This window comes from Nanorana parkeri, unplaced genomic scaffold, assembly GCF_000935625.1.
Source record: "Nanorana parkeri isolate BGI_ZX_2015 unplaced genomic scaffold, ASM93562v1 scaffold476, whole genome shotgun sequence".
Lineage (NCBI taxonomy): Eukaryota > Metazoa > Chordata > Amphibia > Anura > Dicroglossidae > Nanorana > Nanorana parkeri.
In genome coordinates, this window is record NW_017306744.1 from 738716 (window position 1) to 760369 (window position 21654).

At 41.9% G+C, this 21654-nt stretch overlaps 1 protein-coding gene across 4 annotated transcripts in view; it reads right to left on the minus strand.

The window, feature by feature from the left end:
* LOC108790473 (inosine-5'-monophosphate dehydrogenase 1) overlaps positions 1-21654 on the minus strand; it is a 121418-nt gene that overhangs the window by 38490 nt on the left and 61274 nt on the right. For 2 of the 4 annotated variants that reach the window (XM_018560738.1, XM_018560742.1), the window contains exon 2: positions 13232-13330. In XM_018560738.1, coding sequence (XP_018416240.1) covers positions 13232-13329 — 98 coding nt within the window. In that variant the 5' untranslated portion in view covers position 13330. Of the gene's footprint in view, positions 1-3750; positions 3872-13231; positions 13331-16173; positions 16337-21654 lie in introns of those variants that run through there. The other 2 variants (XM_018560740.1, XM_018560741.1) reach the window with 2 other exon arrangements.

The following is a 21654-nucleotide window of genomic DNA, read 5'->3' on the forward strand; positions in this document are numbered from 1 at the left end:
TTTTTTTATATTTATTGTACTGTATACAGTACAATATATCTATATATTTATTTTTTAACAATGTGAACACAACCTATACCTCTTTTGGGGTATATTGAAGCTAGTGTCCTCATGGAGGGAGATTTTTGCTCACTCCCTATCAGGACAAAGTAGTAGAAAACCTCCCCACTGGTGACATATGTCGATAATGGCAGCTTTTCTAAATCTGTTTAAAACCAGCAAAAAAGGGGAAGTTACACACTGTCAGGGCAATATACAGTATACAGTGTTCTGCTTTTTCATTGCAAGGCAGCAAAACTTCCAGTGCATGTCTGCAAAGGTGATACTGGAGCTTCTTATGTGTTTCTATACCTGCCTCAAGTTGAGCCTGCTCTCTGTGCATATCTATACAAGTCCACAGCTGGGAACTTAGTTTAGAGTCACCAACGACACCTACCATAGGTGATGCCACAGTGTTAATTTCACATGTATTTACAAATGCATTCAACAAATACTACACACACAAAAAAAAGTATGGGTGCGATGATCAATGTGATTTATTAGCCAACCAACACAGCAGTGTAAAATGTATACCATGTAGGGTGTACTCCCATTTACAGCCTTGGTAAAAAAAAGGGAAGTAGCAGTATGGGTGGCAGCTTACACGTGCCAAGATCTAGACTTTACTAAAGATAAAACATATTGGCTTTCTTGAGACATCAAAACAAAACCAGGTTCACATCACTGCATTATTTTACATGTAAACACCAGATTAATCCCTGTTAATCTCTGTCAGTGTTTCACAGCAAAGGGCAGAATCCACGGAATGCATAATAAATAACAGACTACAGTCTTTTTGCCATGTTAGATGATGCAAAACACCACAAAGCCTAGGAGGAGACAGCGAAGGTCTTGGCAAAATATTCATGAGGGTCCTGTGTGCATCACCAACAACATTTCAGAACATTAGAACAATAACAATTAGGAATATTAAAAAAGGGAATGTAGTCAGTCTTAAATGGATTCCATAGTAACCAAGCTAATTTGATTTGCCCATAAATTAATAATCAAGCTTGGAGCAGGAAGTAGGAGTCAGCAGACAGACATGATACAGTACTGCCCCAAAACAGTAAGCCACGTGTTTTTGTTGAGTTATTTATAAAAAGGCAGAAAAACTGTATACCATCTCCAGTAACACAATGGATGACACCACACACACACACACACACACACACACACACAGAACTAGTTGTGTGCAGTTGTGAAATTGCATAGGTCAGGTATTCTGTCAACTGCATTGGAGGCATATCAGCATCTTCTTTTATTTTTTGTAAGAAAGAAGGAAGAGAAAAAAGTGCCAGATGTCACTGCTCCTTCACTTAAAGCAAACCTGTCATGTAAATACACAAATTACATTACCACAAGGAACTGAAATCCAACAACCACACATAGCATTAGAGTTCTAAGCTTTCTGCCCTTTAGAAGGTGGTCCTGCTGTGGACCACCCCCTTGTAGACCTCATTACTAGTCTGAGACTAAATGAGGCATGGTTCCCAGAGAGCCAGAGCTCAGCTTTTTATGAAATAGATGGGCGCATAATAATAAAAAAAAACAAAAAAAAAAAACACCTGTTTTTTGGGGGTTCCCCAGCTGCCCACACGGCTGGCAGTTTTTGCAGGCACCTGTAATGCCCATTTCGAATTCCTATTGGCAAAAGCCTTAAGAGCTAGTAAACGCAGGGCATTGCCAATAAGGGGCAAGTAGCCGGCAATGGACCACAGATTGTAGCCTTTAAAAACGTGTACTGCCAGCATCGGTTTAAGATCGGGTACAAAATAAAAAAAAAGTCTCCAAGTAAATTGGGTATTTTATGAGATTTTTCTCAGTACAGGCATGGCTACTACCTTTCCTTCTCTACAGAAAACAGATATCTGACTAGCCACTATGGACAGCTATACAGGATTATCCAGTAAGACAGTGTAAAGCTGGCCATACACCTTTACAATTTTCATTCAATTTCTTTTGTCCCATCATCGCACCCTTGTTTAATTTCCGCCCAAATAGCCCATCATGCGCAGACCAAATGTAGATACGATAATCGCTTGTCAGCAATACTGACTGAATTTCGTCCATCGACAGAACAGATTTTTGTTTGTGCATGTGCAGTGTTCTTGTTGCTATTTTTTGTATGAAAACGCCACTAATTCATCAATTTTTATACGATTCGAAAACAAAGTGTTCTAGTCTGCCTGATAGAGGAAATTCGGCCAGTTGTACAGTAATTGTGATTGGTGACTTCCCATCAACCCAATTATCGTACGCAAAACCGATTTAATTCAGAAATCGAACGATAATCGAAAGGTGTATGGGCACCTTAAGGAACAATCAGGGAGCTTCTGTGTGATGTCCACCTACATTCAAGACAAATGCAGTAGAGTTTGTTATTATGGCACTTAGTTTCCAACTAACTTTTCTTTCGAGTCTCTTCCAAGTCATTTAGATGCAAAAGGTTTATCAGAGATGCACCTTATAGTGGAAGTAAAAAGTGTCCTGCTAAAAAAAAAAAAAAAAAAAAAGATTTTTTTCCTTTCCAAATCTCTTAGCTACCAGGTATTTGAGATGTAAAAAAAAAAAAATAATCAGACCAAGATGAATCACTTCAGAATTTTGTCCACCATCTTTAAAAAGGAGAAAAATAAATTTAAAAATGTACAATAACGTGGTTGCATAAATATATGCTCCCTTAAACTAATACATTTTTGAAACACCCTTTGATTTTATAACAACATTCAGTCTTATGGGGTAGGATCAGCATGGCACATCTTGCCTTGGGAATCTTCCTAGCAAAAGCGCTCCAAATCTGGCAGATCGCGAGGGCATCTCCGGCTCACAGCCCTCTTCAGATCACCGGACAGATTTTCAATTGAGTTCAGGTCTGGGCTCTGGCTAGGTCATTCCAAAACTGATCTCCTGGTAAAGCCATTTTGTTGATTTGGAGGAATGCTTTGGGTCGTTGTCATGCTGAAAGGTGAAATTCCACTTCCTGTTCAGCTTATTAGCAGGGGCTTGAAGGTTTTGTGCTAAAATTGACTTATATTTGGAACTGTTTATTCACCTTGACTAAAGCACCAGTTCCAGCTGAAGAAACACAGCCTGAAAGCATAATGCCACCACCATGCTTCACTGTGGGTATGGTGTTATTTTGGTGATGCACAGTGTTGTTTTTGTGCCAAACATAATTTTGTCATTATGGTGAAGGAGCTGCTTGTAATTGCATGCAGCAGCCTGTACCTCCCAATGGTAGGAAGCGGCTGCACATCCGTAAAATCAGCAGTTGAGTCCCGTAGATTGATAGCAGATGTGTACTAACCATTTAACATCAGTTTGAATGTGATTGGTTAATTCTGAACACAGCAAAATCCCCAGTTATAACAGGGTGTGTACACTTAAGAAGCCACATTCTCTACCCCCCTCACTAAACAATTTCAGTTTGATTTTGTAATTGAACTGTATAGATTATAGGTCACATTAAGGTGGAAAAAGTGATTTATCTTGGTCTATTTTTTTTACATTTCTAAAAACCTGGCATTTCTACAGGGGTGTGTAGACCTAATCTGGAAATAAGGTGCGTCATTCTGACATACTTGCATATACTTCAGAGTACACAGTACAGAAATAAAAGGTTATTACAATTTCAAATTACAGATAGATAACATACCTGTTCTATAGTTGCAAACACATAAGGATAACAAAAAAGAAGAAATCACTTGCCATTCTGGATTCTTTAGTAACAAAGGTGGTGGTGCAAGCTCACTGCTGGCTCTATCCTCCTGCTCCATTATTGGCTTTAAATGCAGGCAATCGTGACAGATTTATATTTATTTATTCTGATCTGGAATATGGGAGAAGGTTCACCGTTACAGATTTCTCTTCCTCTTTGACCTGTCATTCTAAAACTAAACATGCTGCCATATACAACGCTCCTACACACTAATCAGACATCTCTGGAAATACAAAGAATGTATCAGAACTCCTCATTTACTTTTCCATTGAACAAACAAGCGGGTGATGCAAGTGGGAAATAATCAGGACCAGAATGCAGAGAAAAAAAAATTATAATGTGGGATTACTCTGAAAGGAGAGATTTTGGGGTTTCTGGTTTACACTTTAAAGGCAGGGTAGTACGGCCTACTCTTTTCTTTTTTTAAAATCAGATATTATTTATTTGTTTTTTCTTTTTCCTTTCCATACATTGTGAACATTGACAATAAAACCACAACTCAAAACATGGAGGGGCCAGTTAGGTAAATTTCAGGGAATTTGGAATAGGTGGATTGAAAATATGAATATCAGTCGGACTTGGGACCTCCTGGATTAAGAGAGGACAAAAAATAATATTATAAGACGAAGAAAAGGAAAGAAATGGGCAATAATAAATAGAATAAAGATAGATAGAAAAGTAGGGACTGCAGATAGGGATCGTTCTGTTGTTGTTCTTAGGTTCAAGTTTTTTTTTGTTTTGTTAGTTGTTTTGAGTTGTGGCCTACTCTTTTCTGGCACAAAAGGTTTCAGAATATCAATCATTTGAGAGGAGCAGTGACATCTTACTGAAATGGCCAACAAGGAGACTATTCCATGGAAGAGGGCAGGGAGATGCAGAGATTCTAGTATGACATGGACTTTGGTGAAATTAATTTACTGTCTCCGAGTTTGCATAACTGGGCCCCTTAGTCAGTGTTCTGGGTTTAATATGGACCTAGCATTAAAATCACATTGTTTTCATGTTAAGTACATGAATGCTAAGTGATCTGCAAGTCTAAAGCTGGCCAACACCTTACAACTAGGGATGCACCGATATATCGGCCGAAATGGCACTTTTGGCATAATGCCGAAAGAGCCATGTTTCGGCCGATACATCTGCACATCCCTGGTTATGCTCTGTGTTCCAGTGGGGAGAAAAGAAAAAAAAGTGACAGCCGGCCGAGCGCTGCAGGAAGAGAGCACTGTGAGCGGCCGGCGTCTCTCCTCCCACACCGCTTAGACCCCTATCACAGTCGGCCAGAGCGGTGTGTGGGCGGAGACAGCCAGCACTGACACAGGAGGCTGAGCTCTCCTCCTACAGTGCTCAGCCGCCTATCACAGTCCGGCAGAGCGGTGTGTGGGCGGAGACAGCCAGCGCTGTCACAGGGGGCTGAGCTCGCCTCCCTGCTCCGCTCAATCAGCCTCCTGTGACAGCGTGTCAGAGAGGAGAGCGAACACAAACACTCAGTGATCGCTGAGTGTTTGTAGATAATTGAGGCTATGGTATGTTAACTATATCCTCAATTATGAATGAATGGGAGTGATCTGCATCACCTCATGTTCATTCATAGTTGTAGGTATAGTAAACATACCATGTCCTCATGTTATCAATGAACAGGAACACTCATTCCTGTTCATTGATAACAGGGGATACAGAACAAGAGATAGAGGACTTTGTGATGTGTGTGTGTGTGTGTGTGTGTGTGTGTGTATATATATACACACACACACACATATACATACACAAATACATTTTCTCTTACAGGGACAGAAAGTGAGGCGAAATCTTCTGAACAGGGGCAAAAACAGACTTTACAGGGGGTAAACCCTTCCCGATGCTATCCAAAACAACAACAAAACAATTTGGGGCTGGAGTTGCACTTAAAAAAATTTACCTATTCCAACTTACATACAAATTCAACTTACAAACGAACTAAAGCTGCCCACACACCATACAATTTATCTGCAGATTTTCTGTGGTCAGATGGAAAAGGTGCAACAGATTCCTCCATCTACACTTAACTGTGTGGATGGAGTAATCTCCGCCTGGGCCAATCTGTTGCACTTTTTCCATCTGACCACAGAAAATCTGCAGATAAATTGTAAGGTGTGTGGGCACCTTTACAGTCCCTATCTTGTTCGTAACCCTGGGACTGTCTGTACAAAAAAGGTATTGTAAATATTGCAATACACATGGCCAGCTTCACTCTTTTTATCTAGATAATATGGGGCATAAAAACACCACACTTTCCATAAAAAAGAAAAAAATAACATGACATTCAACCCCTGAGGAGCATTAGAAGATTTTCTATGCTATGAAAAAAACAAGAAGTTCTTATTTTAAGCTGATCAATTACAAGACGCTTCTCCAGGTGGTTTCCAACACCCTAGAAGCTTAGCACAAGAATCTCTCCCATATGTTGATAATGAGGGACATACGTAGGTTGGTTTATTCTTATCTGCTGGTACTGCAGCACAGAAAAATTCCATCTTTTTAAAAATACATTTTTTTTAATGTAAAAAAATATATATGTCACATTTCATCTGGATATACCAGCATTACCTACACATACAGGGTCACATTCCCCAAAACAGTAACCTCCCCTTTCTATAAGGATCTGTGAAAGGAAGACAAGTCCCATCTGCCACCGAGTCCTGAGGGACTCTTAGTTATCAATATAGTACAAGTGTGGTGAGGACACCACACTTGTAGTCCATTGATTTTTTTACTCCTACCTTGGCACAGACCTGGAGGAACCGTCTGCTGGAGCCCAGGCATAGATTGCAGTTGCAATGCTTTGCAGGCTCAAGCACTAAAAATGAATAAATGCACATTTTTTCTCTCTATCATTAATGTTTGTGTATTTGTTTCTCCCAAAAGGTGGACTATGCCTTTAAGAGAAAATACAAATATTAAATATTCAAACCTGCTGAAAGAACAGGCAGCCTGTATTGAAGTTTGGCAATTGTATAGTTTACTGAAACTCTGAGTAATGTCAGTTAAAAACCCAAACAGAAAAAAAAAAAATAAAAAAAAAATAAAGGACTTTGCAAAATCAGTTAAACTAAAAAAATATATATATGTATTTCTATCCCACTCCTAAGAACCATATCAATCTATGTAAACATAATGCACTGACATTGTTGCAGTCTGTGAATATGCACTTTGTGTCACAAATCACAGAGCCTACCTTCTGAATTACAGGTCAAACTCTGGATGATGCACTCCTTACCATTTTGTCTTGTATTGTAACTGTAATGTCTTCCTTATATTGTAAAGTGCTGCACAAACTGTTGGAGCTATATAAATCCTGTATAATAATAATAATAAATAATATAGTCATTGCTTGCCAAAGCAATGGATGATGGGACAAGTAGTCTTGAGAATTTTATATTTCATCACATCAAGCAGCAGGGAAAAAGATGCAAATCACATTGGGAATCCAGGAAGTTGTAAAAGTAATGGGCAGATGGGAGGCATCACTCACTATATAAAAAAGCGATTTTTAAGGAAGCTTTGATTGTATTATCAAAAACTAGTGATGCACTGATACTAGTATAGGTATCGGTGCCAATACCGAGTGTTTGACCAAGTACTCTTACTCGCCCAGATACTTATCCCGATACTGGGACTTCCGGTCAGAGGGAGATTTCCTCTGACCAGCAGTGCCGCGAGGGAACCTGGAGCCGACTTCCCAGGCAAATCAGGAAGCTGGACTGCAGGTAATGACTTGCCGCCTGGCTTCCTGATTGGCAGGGAAGCCGGCTCCATGCTGATTGGCTGGGAAGCCGGCATGAGAGCCAATCAGGCCTGCCAAAGAGCATGGAGCCGGTAATGGCATGCTGCCCGGCTTACTGGCTGCCGGGGAAGCCGCCTCCATGCTACCGGAAATACCGGTACTCTGTGTCGGCGGGTACCTAAATAGAACTATCGGTACTCTATACCGAAAAAACGGTATCTGGGCATCCCTATCAAAAAACAATTCTAGCATAGTATCTATTCCGATTACAATGCTGATGGTATACCAGGATAATATATACTGGGACTTCAGAACACCTTTTCCTTTCTAATAAAAACACCAAGGCAAAGTTTACTTCCCCATACTATAGTTCCTGTAAACAGAATCAAAAAGAACTACTATAAAAAGATAATGGAAGATCCGAAATGCGATGAAGCGGTAACACACAAAGACACACTATTATTATTATTACACAAAAGAATGGAATTGCAAAAAAAATACTGTAGCAAGAGAGAAGGCATGATAGTGTACATGGAATTCAGTAACTACTCATACCCCTTCAGATGGATGTAATGTACGGTTACTGAAAACAACAACTCGGACCAGGGCATCCTTGTCAATGTTATTGTGCCAATGAATAGAATACATTGATAACCTTCCTGTTTGTGATCTTTGCTGGTAACACAAAACATGACAATTAGAGAAGTAAGAGCCTACAATTAATGTGTTTAGACCAAAAGGAGACAACACATGGAAGATGGTACAAAAGTAAGGAAGCCAGAGGAGTGCTTTAATTCCTCCTGTCACGCTTGGTAAAAGCGGACCTTTACCCATATCTTCAAAACAACAACAAACACACCTTTAGAAATGTTTAGTAATGACAATCTACAAACACATACTTCTAGATAGTTCCAGCTTTGTATTCTTTACATACCTTATTTCTCTGTTCTTGCCCAGTCTTGTGACAGTGGCAATGTTTACTAAGGGCATGTTACTAGATTTCCCTCTACTTCCTTGAACTCTGGCATATGTGACTAGGACATGTGACCATGCACATCATCTCAGGGGAGGAAAATGCCTTTCCCTGAGATCTCATGAGATTACAGATGAGATTTCCCTGCAATGCTCTGCTGATGTAACCTTCCCAGGATGCAATGCTTGGGCACGATTGCATCATTTGTGCCAAAGTGGACCAGGGAGTGAAAAAAAAAGAAATAACTAAAATCAAAATATATTGTTTGTTTAGCTAACACATGTAAGATGATTTCATATCAGCATGCAGAGCTGTATGCTGATGTGATTTTTAGTCAAAGGGGGTAAAGGTCCATAAAGTTATGATATTGGGCTGCTTTGGTGCTGTGCTGGCTAGCACTTTGCCATTTATATTTTATGTCTTTTTTCTGTTGGGGAGATTGCCCTTCACTTCCCACCCAAGAGCTTTAACAGGAAGTGAAGAGAAAAAATAAAAAAAAATAAAACACACACCTTTTACACTCTTCTCGTTCCGATAAAACTATGAAACTTTGGATCTGCCTTCACTTTCTGGCGATGGTCACCAGGACAAATACAAAGAGCAAATCAACGAGTAAAGACACTAACAGCAAACTTAAAGTGACATTAAAAAGGCAATTTTTTCCCCCTCACCCTAATGTTAATTAAAGCACTTACCTTAAATTATGTCTTTTAATCCGATCATCTTTCCTGTGGTTTTTAGCCTTCTCTCCAGCGCTGCTGCGGGTCTCCGATCCAGCGCCGACTCCTCTGAGCTTGCTGGCACGTACTCTCCCACGGTGTCTGCATGCAGGTGCACACGCCCATAGACTTACCTTGTTTCTTTCCTCGCGTACCGGCTGAAAATGTGAACTGCACATGCGCCCGCCCCAAGATGCTTAAACAGCTGTTTTAAGCATCTTGGTAAGTTTAAACCGCTGCTAAAGCGGGGTTTTTTTTGCTTGCTAGCAGTAGATATATGCCAAAAAAGCTGAGGGTTTGGTAAAGCCTTTAATAGGAGTTCTCTATCCAAAACCAAAATACAAAAAAAAAATAGGTTTTCCTAGTCATACATTTAATGTAATACTTTCCTAACCATTCCTTTGAACAGATCTGGTAATATCTCAAAGCAGAACATTTTTATGTATAGGTTTGTGCCAGGGGTTAAGTCCTGGCATGCATGGCATATGTAAACATAGCTAAGCTTCACTAAACTCGGTTTGTAAAAGCCATATTCTGCAACACACCAAGTATATTCTCACTGCTGTACCACAACTACATAGGAAAAAACAACCTCCATTTGACCACAAACGTTTCATCTATACTCAGACACCATGCAAATCAAAAAGATAACAAATGCAGCAAGCAAAAAACTGAATATAGACTGGTGTACACAACCGTTTCCAGGGCAAGGCCCCAAACCTGGAAAAACAATAACTCACACTTACATTCACACGTATGTACAGTATACATCTGTGGGGGAATATAAATACACCTGGTAAACTCCCAGTAAGTCTCCAGGGAGAATGTAGTATGTCCTAATATGACCCCCAATGCGTACACTCCAATACAAAAACCAGCTGTTTGTTTGAAGTCAGTCAGAGCCGGTCATTCTTCAAATAACTGCTGTTGTCTGTTAAATTACTATACTCGATCATTTTCCCTTTTTTATCTCAGTTTCAACAGTACAGGAGACTTAGCTGCCATTCACACTGAGCATTTCCTAAGCCTTTTCCCGCATGTTTAGTGCATTTTAGGCAACGAAAAGCTAGGTACTAGAGGAATCTCACAAAAAACATGCATTATGAATGTTTTTTTTTTTTAGGAACTACTGAACTCTACAGCACAATTCTGCCCAAAAAGAGCTCTGCGCAACAGGCATACATCCCTCATATATATGTGTGTATATTGCTCTTCCTTAATAACTTTACCTTGCTATGTACCAGGAACACAATCTTTGTGACTTGATATAAAAAGTAATTCTAAGAACACAAAACCACCAAAACAAGGCCAACCAGTGTCACTGGGTCATGTCAACCACACAGATTTTTACATTACAGTAGTTTCTTCATTTCTAGTAAGAGCATTTCAAAGATTCAGATTTTGAATATTTAATAAAAAGAAAAATGGCTCCACAAAAAAAAAAAAAAAAGATTTAACCCTTCCACTGCCAGACACAAGACTTGCATTGCTGGCAGCGGGAACCTGTAAGCAGAATACCAGGTGATATAGCAGCCAGGAGTTTCTATACATGCCTTCTGCAGACTGTTTGCTTTCGGTCAGGAGTCACGTGGGCAGCTGTAAATCCATCCAACTTTCAGGAGACTTTAATCTGACCATCTCTTTACAGACTTTTGAATTTATTGGAAATGCTATTCAGCGGATGGCTTTCAAGCATGTCCCTTTGGCAAAAGTCAATCTAATGATCGATGTCGAGGGGATAGGGCCCCCCCACGGATTAAATTTCTGACAATTTCTGCTGAATCAGCCAAAATCAGCCTTACTTTATGCTGTATGGTAAAAATCAAGCTCCAATAGAGTAACTTGCCATTCTCCCCAGCAGCATTCCCCCAGCTAATTGGATTGTAGTTTGTGATTAGTAGCCATATAGGTAGTTGCTTCTGCAGTGCCCACACGATCACAAGGGTACCCCTCTATTGTGACAGTCTTTACCTAACTGGGGAGTAGATTCCTCCTCAGGTAGAGGATGAGATATTCCTCCCATGTCTGATCCACCTGTCTCATGAGCACACCTAAGCTATAGGCAGAAGCATCGCTTTGCACCAAAAAAAAAAAAAAAAAAAAAAAAAGGGGAATTCTGAAAAATGTAGAAAAGGAACACTGGCCAGGGCCTCCTCCATGGCTTGGAAGGCCTTCCTCACACTCGTACCCAAAACACCAGATTAGACATTTTCTTCCTAGTTAGATCAGTCAGGGGGTTCAAACAAGGTGTAAATGCTCATAGTAGCCAGCTGTCCCCCAAGAATGGACATAACCTACTTCTTGGATTGAGGTGCAGGCTAGGCTATCATGGCCTTGGCCTTCATGTCTCAGGATACCTCCTCCTACCTGGTGCCACAAGTACTGCACTTCTCTCATGACTACATACCACTTAAATGTAAATAAAATAAGCAGATGATAGTTTGTCCAGGAATTAACCCTGTCTGTACTGCACTGGCAGATCTCACAAAGACTGGATTTTTTAAAAAGTTTCTTTGTGAAGAATGATACTTGTTTTGAAAGCTTGCATCTTAACTCTTGAGTTAAGCAGTGAAGGATATCACAAACTCCAAAGTGAAAGAAAAACAACACCATGTATAGTGTGATAACCCATTTAAACCAAACGGCAGTCATTTTATCTGCTGTAAAATTATCAAAGCTGAAAATCTGAGGATTCTGACAACTGATGCACTTTCAAAATCATCTTTGTTCTTTGCTCTGCCTGTTTATGTATTCCTCTTGTGCTGCTTCCATTTACATAATAAAGGCTAAGTTAACACCACTCTCACACACAACACATACACACCCTCACTCTCCACCCCCATTAAAAGTATCACCAAACTTTACCTTCATTTCCCTCTTGCTACAATATTTTGATTCACTATCCCACTATCAGTAAGCAGAGAAGGGCTTCTCCCTTTTCTCTACGTTTACTGATCTGCATTCTTATTTCAAAGAGGTGACTTGAAAAGCTAGTGGGTCCACTTAACAACTGCTGAACTAGCATTTTAAGAAGTAGGCCAGCAATGGTAGACCACATATTGTTCTTCTGACTTTCATATCAAATTCTAACAAGATATGTTTTGTCCATTCTGGTGTTCTCTTCCAGCAGCCATAAACAGATGGATATTTAGCCTATTACAAGGGTTTTGTTATAGGACACTACCGTGTTAATTAAAACACGTTTTGGCTTGACATACTTTATTTTGGATGTAAATCGAGAAGAACTAGAACCCCTGTCTGGTTGTTACTGTTAAGAGTTTCCCCTCACTCCCCATCATGGTGACAATGGTTTCACCAGATGGGAACATTTCCAAGCAGCAAAACAGGCAGACATGAAAATGTTTTTGTTTTTACCCCCCAGTAGTGTAGGGTTAGACTAGAACCCCTATGAACTTTATTTAGGTCTTTGTCCCTATTGCAGCTTAGTTCTCATTTCCTGCCAAGTGAAACCATGAGAGGTGTTCAACCAGGCAGAAGATTGTTTTTAACAGCCCCGGACAACAGTAAAGTCTAATCCTTCTTCACTGTTCAAAAAAAAAAAAAAATGTGTTGGATGCGCACACACTTTAATTACTGAGAAAACCAGGAAAAAATAAAAAAAGTGTGATGCCACAGAGTTCAGGTGCCTAAATGTGAACAGATCAGATGTGGCAATCTGACACAGGATTGTAAGAGCACCTGGATTTGCCCATGTGGAGCACATAGGTTCACTTTAATGCCATTCCTTGCAACTCATTCTGTTCATCCTCCTTTTATTCCCCTGTCACTCCATTCACCTCAGAATGCAAAGTGCCATACCTGGCATTTCTGGTTATAAGGAAGCATACGACTCTTCTCCTCCCCCCATAATACAGTGCTGGTGACTGGCTGCTCAGCGAGAGACTCTATATGCCCCGTGAATGCTCAAAACAGTGTATATAGTGGGTCTCTTCACACTTTTGTGATTAACATGGTTAGTATCACATAACTAATTACTACACACAAAAAAAATAACTTACTTGTAAGTGAGACCATCAGAGTTAGCAAAAAGCTGTTGGGCAGTGAGTCCGTCTTCTGGAACGTATCCAGTGCCTCCACTAATTAGGTAGTCTGCCATACTGTTAGGGGGAAAAAAGACATTTTATATAATAAGTGTATACAGAGATCACAACACCACAAAAAACAGAACCATCAACCAAAATAAAAGCAGGAGTTTAAGGAATCTTATAAATCATCAGTCAACATGATGTCACTATCTGCAGTGAAACAAAACCAATGACATACATTGAAGGTCCAAGACATCAAAAATATGTCCCTTCATCATGTATGAGTCCCAGTGTAAACAAGCTATTAGAGGATTCAAAAATTACTTTTTGAAGCAAATTAGTAGGCTGGAGCTCTAAATCATACACTGAGACTCTAGTTTTATTTTGTAGCCCTGCTCCTCCAATTTGCAAGGCAGGTAATCCAGTCAAACATTGATCGGTATACTCTGGTTCTAGAAGAAATCACTTTATATACATTTTAACTAGTGCTAGTTACTGTACATGTTAGGCTTTTGTTCCCTTTTATCTACAGAGAAGCCAAGTTCACCTTTCAGACCACTTTCCATCCCCTGAATCATAGGGTTCTTCTCCCTGTCCTATTCAGTGTACATTTGAATTAGGTGTGGCTCCATCCATACTGTCACACCATTCATTCACACATCCAGTCACAGGAGTTCGGAATGAAAAGACTACAAGTCCCACCTGCCATTGTATCAGAGGGACAGACTGGTAGAAAGTCACTCGCACTCCAGAAACTTTTTTGACCAACAAAGTGTCATATAACTTTGGTTAAAGTTATGTGACACTTTGATGGTCAATAAAGAAGATTGACTACAAAAGTTTCTGGAGTGTGAGTGACTTTCTACCAGTTACAGTTTCTGCGGTTGCTTCAACCCCCCCCCCCCTTGCGCTTAGGGGTTTTCCGGTCAGGAGTGCAATGGGATCTACCATATTCTAAGACGGACACATAGATCTCAATGGTGCAAGTAAGGTGACATCACCACATCTGTAATCCATCGATTACTTCCTGGGGCTGGAGGAAGAGTCTGCAGGAGTCTGAGCATTGCACCCCTGATCCACTGAGCGCAGTTGCAGGCTGCAATGCAAAAAATTAAGTGCGTATTTTTCCTTTCATTTAACTTTTTTTTTTATTTATTAAAAATGTGGAACATGCTTTTAATACCTTATGTGCATTATCCAAAAAAAAACAAAAAACACAGGGGCCTAATAGAGCAAAGACCTGAATAAGCAGATCGATCTGCACCTTTAAATTGTATTTCCATCTTTGCAGCCAAGTTGGCATAACACCTATTTTATTAGTTACATGTTCCCATTCACATATTTTATATCTTTTTTAAAACATGAAAAAATGTCTGGTTATCTTTTTTATTTCCTAATAAATTTACTACCGGTAAGCTCTCCCGTTCTACATAATAAGCAGGGAGCTGAGGAGTTCTGTTTACCTTAATTAAACCTGTCTGTACTGTGCTAGTAAATCTTTATGGGCAGTTGTAAACAAGATGTGGCCTAACAAAGGGTTAAAGGCCTGGGTGGTACTTTGGATTTCACACACTAAGAAAAATGTCCCTAGCTATTGTCAACACTCCAAGCACTCTAGAGTCCTATGTATAATCCTGCCCCAAAAGAAAACTGGAAAAAGGTAAGAAATATAATTTGCAACTATTTGAAGTATGCTGTGTGAATAGGGACACATATACAGTTTGGGTGTGTGGCTGAGAAAGTGGAAGTACACTTTAATTCCTGGTGACCCCCCCCACCACCGCTCAGTTCTATTTCTTATGACATTAATCCAATATAGGTGCATCAGACTGTGCAGGGGGAAAATCCCTTTAATTAAATCAAAAGCAAATGTTCACCAAACTTAATTGATGAGCTGCAGCAGCAGCTGGTGACAATATACAAATAATTTCTCTAGTATATGACAATGACATTTCATCAGACTACTGCTGCCAACTTCACAGGAAATGGGCCAATGAAGAATATTAATACCCATTGAGTAAAAAAAAACATCAGCAAACAGATAAATGAAACGTAAATCTGGCCATACACCGCTAGATGCTCATATGAATGTTCAGACAAAAAAAAAAATATTCATCAGAACATTTGATAATGGTTTCAGAAACTTGACAATTGTCATTCGACGTTTTTGATGTTACCATTCGATTTTTGAAATGAGTGAAGTTTCCAGAACAAAAATCACAATCACTGTTAGAATTATGTTCCAAAACTTTCCATTCTGCTCCTTTGATTTATTTTTTGTCATTGTGGTTGAAAACGATCATGAACTATTTGAAAATCACATTTTGTTCAATCACAAGTCACATGGTGTATGGGCAGCTTTACTAGCTAGAGATACATGGAATCCTAGATGTGATCTCAGCAGCTTCTTGACGTAACAGTGTCCACTGCCAAAGAAAATGGTGCAGTGGTGATCTCAGATTGAGAAATTCTGCATATGGATAGGCACTGTGCTCCAGAAAAAAAAGGAATCTGACAGCTGTCACTGGTATTGTCACTGCAACACATCACAAAGAGACAACATCGCCTGCACTGTGTGATGGGAAATAGGCACCAATGACCTCATATCGACAAGCGATGGATGGATTGTGAAGGGTGACAACACGTCATAGCCGGGCTATTCCCAGCATCAGATGATGGCTCAGACCTGCTCCCCTCCGGCCTTTTGTTCCATCATCACCATCACACTCGGCATACAGATGGCACACATAGATGGCTTGGAACAATGAGAACACATACACAGGACGAGCAGAGACAGGCAGCATGCACAGATGAATCGGAGATCAGGCACACATCCACTATCTGTTCGCCTGGCCTGCTCCCTCCTCCAGGATGGTCAGGTAGACACAATCACACATATATACAAATACACCCACACTGCGATGTCTTCTCTCCCCCGGGGGAGGCGGCTGCTGACGTTGTTTTGGTGTTGAACACACTCCTGCCTCCGATCCTGAGCAGACACCTCCGACCGCGCTCCCCGGAATAATGGCCCGAGACTCCAGACGGTGCACTAACATAAGCCGTCACTCAGTGGGCGGCGCCGGAGGCGACATCCCCGCCCTTTTTCATTCACCGCCCCCCACTGCCCGACCAGGCCAGAGCTGTGCTGCTCTTCCCCAGGTCCAGGCTCTGGTAAACATTGGACGAGCTTTGCGTCTGTCCAATCAGGAATGACATGCAAAGCGCCCCCGCTTACAAAAGCAGACACGCACTACTGCGCGGGCGCAGTGTCATCATGGCAGAAAGCCACGTGGGAAGCGGAAGCAAACAGCTGTAACACGTGGGCACAGACTGAACATCGTGCAGTCATTCATCACAAGTCAGCGCTGGATCGGCTGTAAACTTTACTAGGAGTGTGTGCTGAGATCATAAACCTATACAAGGCTTATAATATCTGAAGGATCTATATGTAAAATTACATGCATGAGCGATCATTCCCTGCACTGATGTGTGCGTGGCTTTGCATTACACAGACGGGCTATGAGATTGATCAGAGGCCACGTATAGCAGGAGTACACTATGTCATCAGCAGGACGAGTCCCCGATTCTCCTCTGAGAATTGTAGTACAAAGGTAACAAACTATAATGAATGGGACTGCGTATTCAGTGTGGATAATAAAACCTAATTTGTAATGCAAAATATCGTTTTAAAACCAATAATACAAAAGGTCCAGAAATATTACGAACATTCACAGGGAGCTGTGTTTGCTATGCAATATCCCCCCAGCAGCTCACAGCCATTATGATGGGACCACATGAACGATACCTCGCAGTGTTGTATGAATGATTCAATCACATTACTCTATCATTTGTACTATAGTTAGTACGGACTAGTACCTTCAAAGCCACATTCTATATGGCTTGTTCTGGTTACAATGCATGTAAGAACAGGGATACAGTTTGAACGTGGAGAGTTCATATCATTCCTTATGATTGTATCACATGGCAGAAATGTAGTTTTTTTTTTTTTAGAGAAGATAAACATTAGTGGAGCTGGTTACATACCCGGAGCGTTCCTCCATATTATGCTCCCCACGGTTCCTGGTACTACAGACTGGACAGCGATCAGCCTGCACACACCGCACGGTGTTCTATACACATCTATGGTCACCCGCAGTATGCTGAGAGCGCCACTAGGTGGTAGCAGTGTCATCACTTCCCTCCACACCAACACGCGGGGAAGGATCAGTCAGCTGGTACCGTGTTTCCCCGAAAATAAGACACTGTCTTATATTTTCTTTGCCCCCCAAAAACACACTAGGTCTTATTTTCAGGGGATGTCTTATTTTTTTAATTTTTTACTGTGCAACAAAATGTACAACAATTTAAAGTTTTGTGGTATCACTCCACCTGTCACAGTAACTGGCGCTATAGAGGAATATCAGCTAATGCGGCTCTGCTCCCTCCGCCGCCGAAGCCTTGCTTTATGCAGTGCAGGCTTCCTTTGGCACCAGGGACAGTGGTACCAGTGGTGCAGCAATGGGGACATCAGACAGTGGACAGCGCGGTAAAGAACAGTACCATTTACCGGTACACAGTACAGTACAGTACCATTACATTAAGCAGTGCCTTCAGGGGGACAGCAGTTGGTGAAGTATGGTACTGGAGTGCTCCCTGTCACTGCGCTGGCCGGAGGGAGTCCCCCGTCATCCCCTTAATACAGTATGTCCCTGCAGGCTGATACCATCTCTCCTGCTCTTCACGTTCCCCCTCACATGCTACCACCAATCTAGGTCTTATTTTCGGGGGAGGTCTTATATTACAGGAATCTTGAAAAATAGTGCTAGGTCTTACTTTCAGGGTAGGTCTTATTTTCGGGGAAACAGGGTATTAGCTTTCCAGCAAAATGATCATGACATGTTCAATGATAACGTGTGTAAAATGAAAGCTTCACACTAACCTTGTCCACTGCAGCGTATATGTACACTGTATGAAGCCCACAGGCAAACCCAGAGCCATCCCTATAATGAGGCCTCGGGCGGCGTCCCAGAGTTCTAAGAGCTCTTAGCTACCTGTGACGCTATGCCCAGCTCACTGACTTCACCAGTTGCCTAGAGCTGAGCAGGAACGTTCTGGCTTGCATCCTGCTGAGCTCACAGTGATGTCAGAGCTGCTGACAGTGTGCGCCTACCGTAAACCAGTGAACATTACCTGTTAGCACCCCCTCTCCTCCCTATGGAACGAAATATCCACAGGCGGCAAATACCATAGGGACAGCCCTGTGCACACCTGACTGATTTCAAGTTTTTTTCTGAAACTATTTTAACGCTCAACACTCAGGTTTCCATGTTCTTCTATTGTGACCATCAGGGCCGGCTTAAGGCACCCTGTGCGAGAAAGCTTTACCGCGCCCCTCAGTAACCACACCCTTTTCTCCAATATCCACACCATTTAAAGACTACCATTTTGTTAAGCCCCAAAGAAACATTAAAAAGTATGATAAAAATAAAACTTCTATTCAACGGTATTAAACTTGTAAGCACAATATATGTATTCTTAATAAATAAAACAGCAGTAGGCAAACAAGTGGTAAACAATAAATGTCAAACTTAAATAGAGTCTATAAAAATAAAGTGTCAGGACGTCATGCAGACCCTGTTTTCAAGTAAGTGTATCTGGAAAAGTAAAAACAGAAGACAAAACCTAGACTACATGTTAAATTAATGAATTACTACTGTATATGCCCGAATATCCCAAAAATGTATTCGGGCATATCATTTGTTTCAGAAAGCGCGGCAGCCATGTTGGCCGCTGGGGCATTCTGCGAATGCGCGCCACCATCTTGGAGGCGGGGAGGATGACGTCACATGACGCCATGCATGCGCAGCGTCAGGTGACGTCACACGCTGATAAAGGCGCTGCCATCTTGGTGTATATAGACATATACAAGATGGCGGCCCCCAACACGTGCAGTGTCATATGAAGTTATGTCACCCTGCCTCCAGAACACGCCAGTGGCTGAATCCAAAATAGCCTAAAAATTTGCTTTGTTTAATGAAACGAATGAAAACGTTTATATGTTTTATTACTGTTTTTTTCTTTTACTGTTGGGGGGACTTAGGGGAAATATTAGGGGTCTAGACAGACCCCTAACATTTACAGTACCTTTTAAAAAACTAATTGAGGACACAAAGTCCTCAATTCCTTCTTCTACAGCCTCTGTTCTAAATGAATGGAAAGCACTCAGTACGGAGGCATCCCATTCATTCAGAAACTGGTGATAGTAAAATATTTACCATTAACCAGTAATGAATGGATAGAAGCCTCTATAGCAGGGATTGCCAAACTGCGGCCCTCCAGCTGTGGTGGAACTACGAATCCCATGAGGCTTTGCCTCTCACAGCCACAGACATGACTCCCAGAGAGAGATGCTTCATGGGATTTGTAGTTTCACCACAGCTGGAGGGCCGGAGTTTGGCCATCCCTACTCTATAGTGAGTGCTACTACTGTCAGGGGTACCGGCACAGGTGTACCCACACCGTATACAGGTTGACCAAACACGTATGACCACAGCGGACAAGGCAGTATGTGTTTATATACAGTTTATTTGTATTACCAACAGGACTGGAGCAAGCCGGAATCAGCCCTACAAACAGGTAACGGGGCCCAAGACTGCAAACAGGGAACAGGACTGCAAACAGGGAACAGGACTGCAAACAGGTAACAAGACTGCAAACGGGGAACAGGGTTCAGGACTGCAAAACAGGTAACAAGGTTCAGGACTGCAAACGGAACAGGTTTCAGGACTGCAAAACGGGTAAGCAGGGTTCAGGATTGCACACAGGTAAGCAGGGTTCGGGACACACAGGAAATGATAGCAGGACACTGAGCCATCATCCTGACTACAGGGAGGGTTTAAACATCCTCTCAGGAAGCACCATGTGATGGCTAAGTAGTGGCAGCTAGGAGACACCCGCAGGTGAGCACTGGAGCTGCAGGTTCCGGCACCACCCAGTGGTGGTCTGGTACCTAACAATGCCTGGCTTCCTGGAGACACCTGCAGGTGAGCACAGGAACTGCAGGGCTTAGCTCCAGCGCCACTTGGAGGTGCTCTGGATCCTAACAATGACCCTTTCAAAAAGTCATGAATGAACAGGAAGTGATATAAAGCACTTCCTGTTCATTCATAACTGGGGACACGGTTGTTCTGTGTCCCCAGTTATTTACAAACACTGGAGTGATCAGCTGACCGCTCCATTCTTTGCTCTGCACAGAGGATCAGTAAATATCACAGATATTTTATGATCTTCAGCTCGGAGCCGCTGTCATCCTGAAATTGACAGGATGACAGCGGCTCCGCTCTCCTCCCCGCTTGGCCACCCTGACAGCTGCTGCTTCTCTCCTCACCGCTCAACCATCCTTACAGCAGGCAGTGCTCCCTCCTCCGCCCCCCCTCCCCCCTGCAGGCTTCAGCGGACATTTTCTCCTCGGATCCCCACTGGCTGTATGGGCAGAGGCAACAGGGATCAGGGAAGAAAGGCAGTGCTGAAACGGGGGGAGGGGGGGGCGTAGGAGAGATCGCTGTCATGTCAGATGGCCGAGCAGTGAGGAGAGCAGAAGCTGCAGGCTGTGTCGCCCCAAGGCCGAGCTCTGTCGGCCACCTGGCTCCCCTGTTGCCATGGCGCCCTTTGTGGCCACACAGCTCGAACACCCCAAAGTTCGGCCCTGGTGACCATTCACATCTGAGCCAAGCCGTCGTCCATCGCTCTAAAATGTACAGAAGCTACCTTGGGGCATGATCATGTGTTTTTGGACTCAATTGGCACGAATAGGAGCGCCTGAAAACCACAATTTTGCACTCAGCCCTCTCCTCCTCCAAGTAACTAGCTTTCTATTGGTTAAAGAAAATGCCAATGCTCAAGTGTGATTAAGAGCAAAGGTTATACAATACGTTTCCGGTAAATGATGCTTCCACTTTGCTCTGATCCTCCCTGCTTATATTGTCCAATAAATCCCTTTCTAAATAGTTTTTCCATATGGTCATGTGAACCACAAAGCTCCGGCTGATCGCCCTATAGCCTAGACATCATCCCACCAATGTCCATAGATCCTTGTAATTGACACAAACTGCGGAGAGAGAGGAGCTTTTTGATTACGGAACTGCATACAAACATTATTACTATCGTAACTAGGGATTTAGTAAGAGTTCTTTTTGAAAATGAAAGCAGAGAGGACCAGAGCAAAGGGGAAGCAACAAAAATACATTGCCCAGAAAAGTATTTCTTTACATTTTCCCCCAAACACAGTCGTGGCTCCAACTCTTCCAGCTCGGCTTCCCTGAACTTCCTGCCCAATACAAGATCACAAAGAATAGTACACTTTCCAGCAGCTGTACAACTACTAGCTTTGAGAA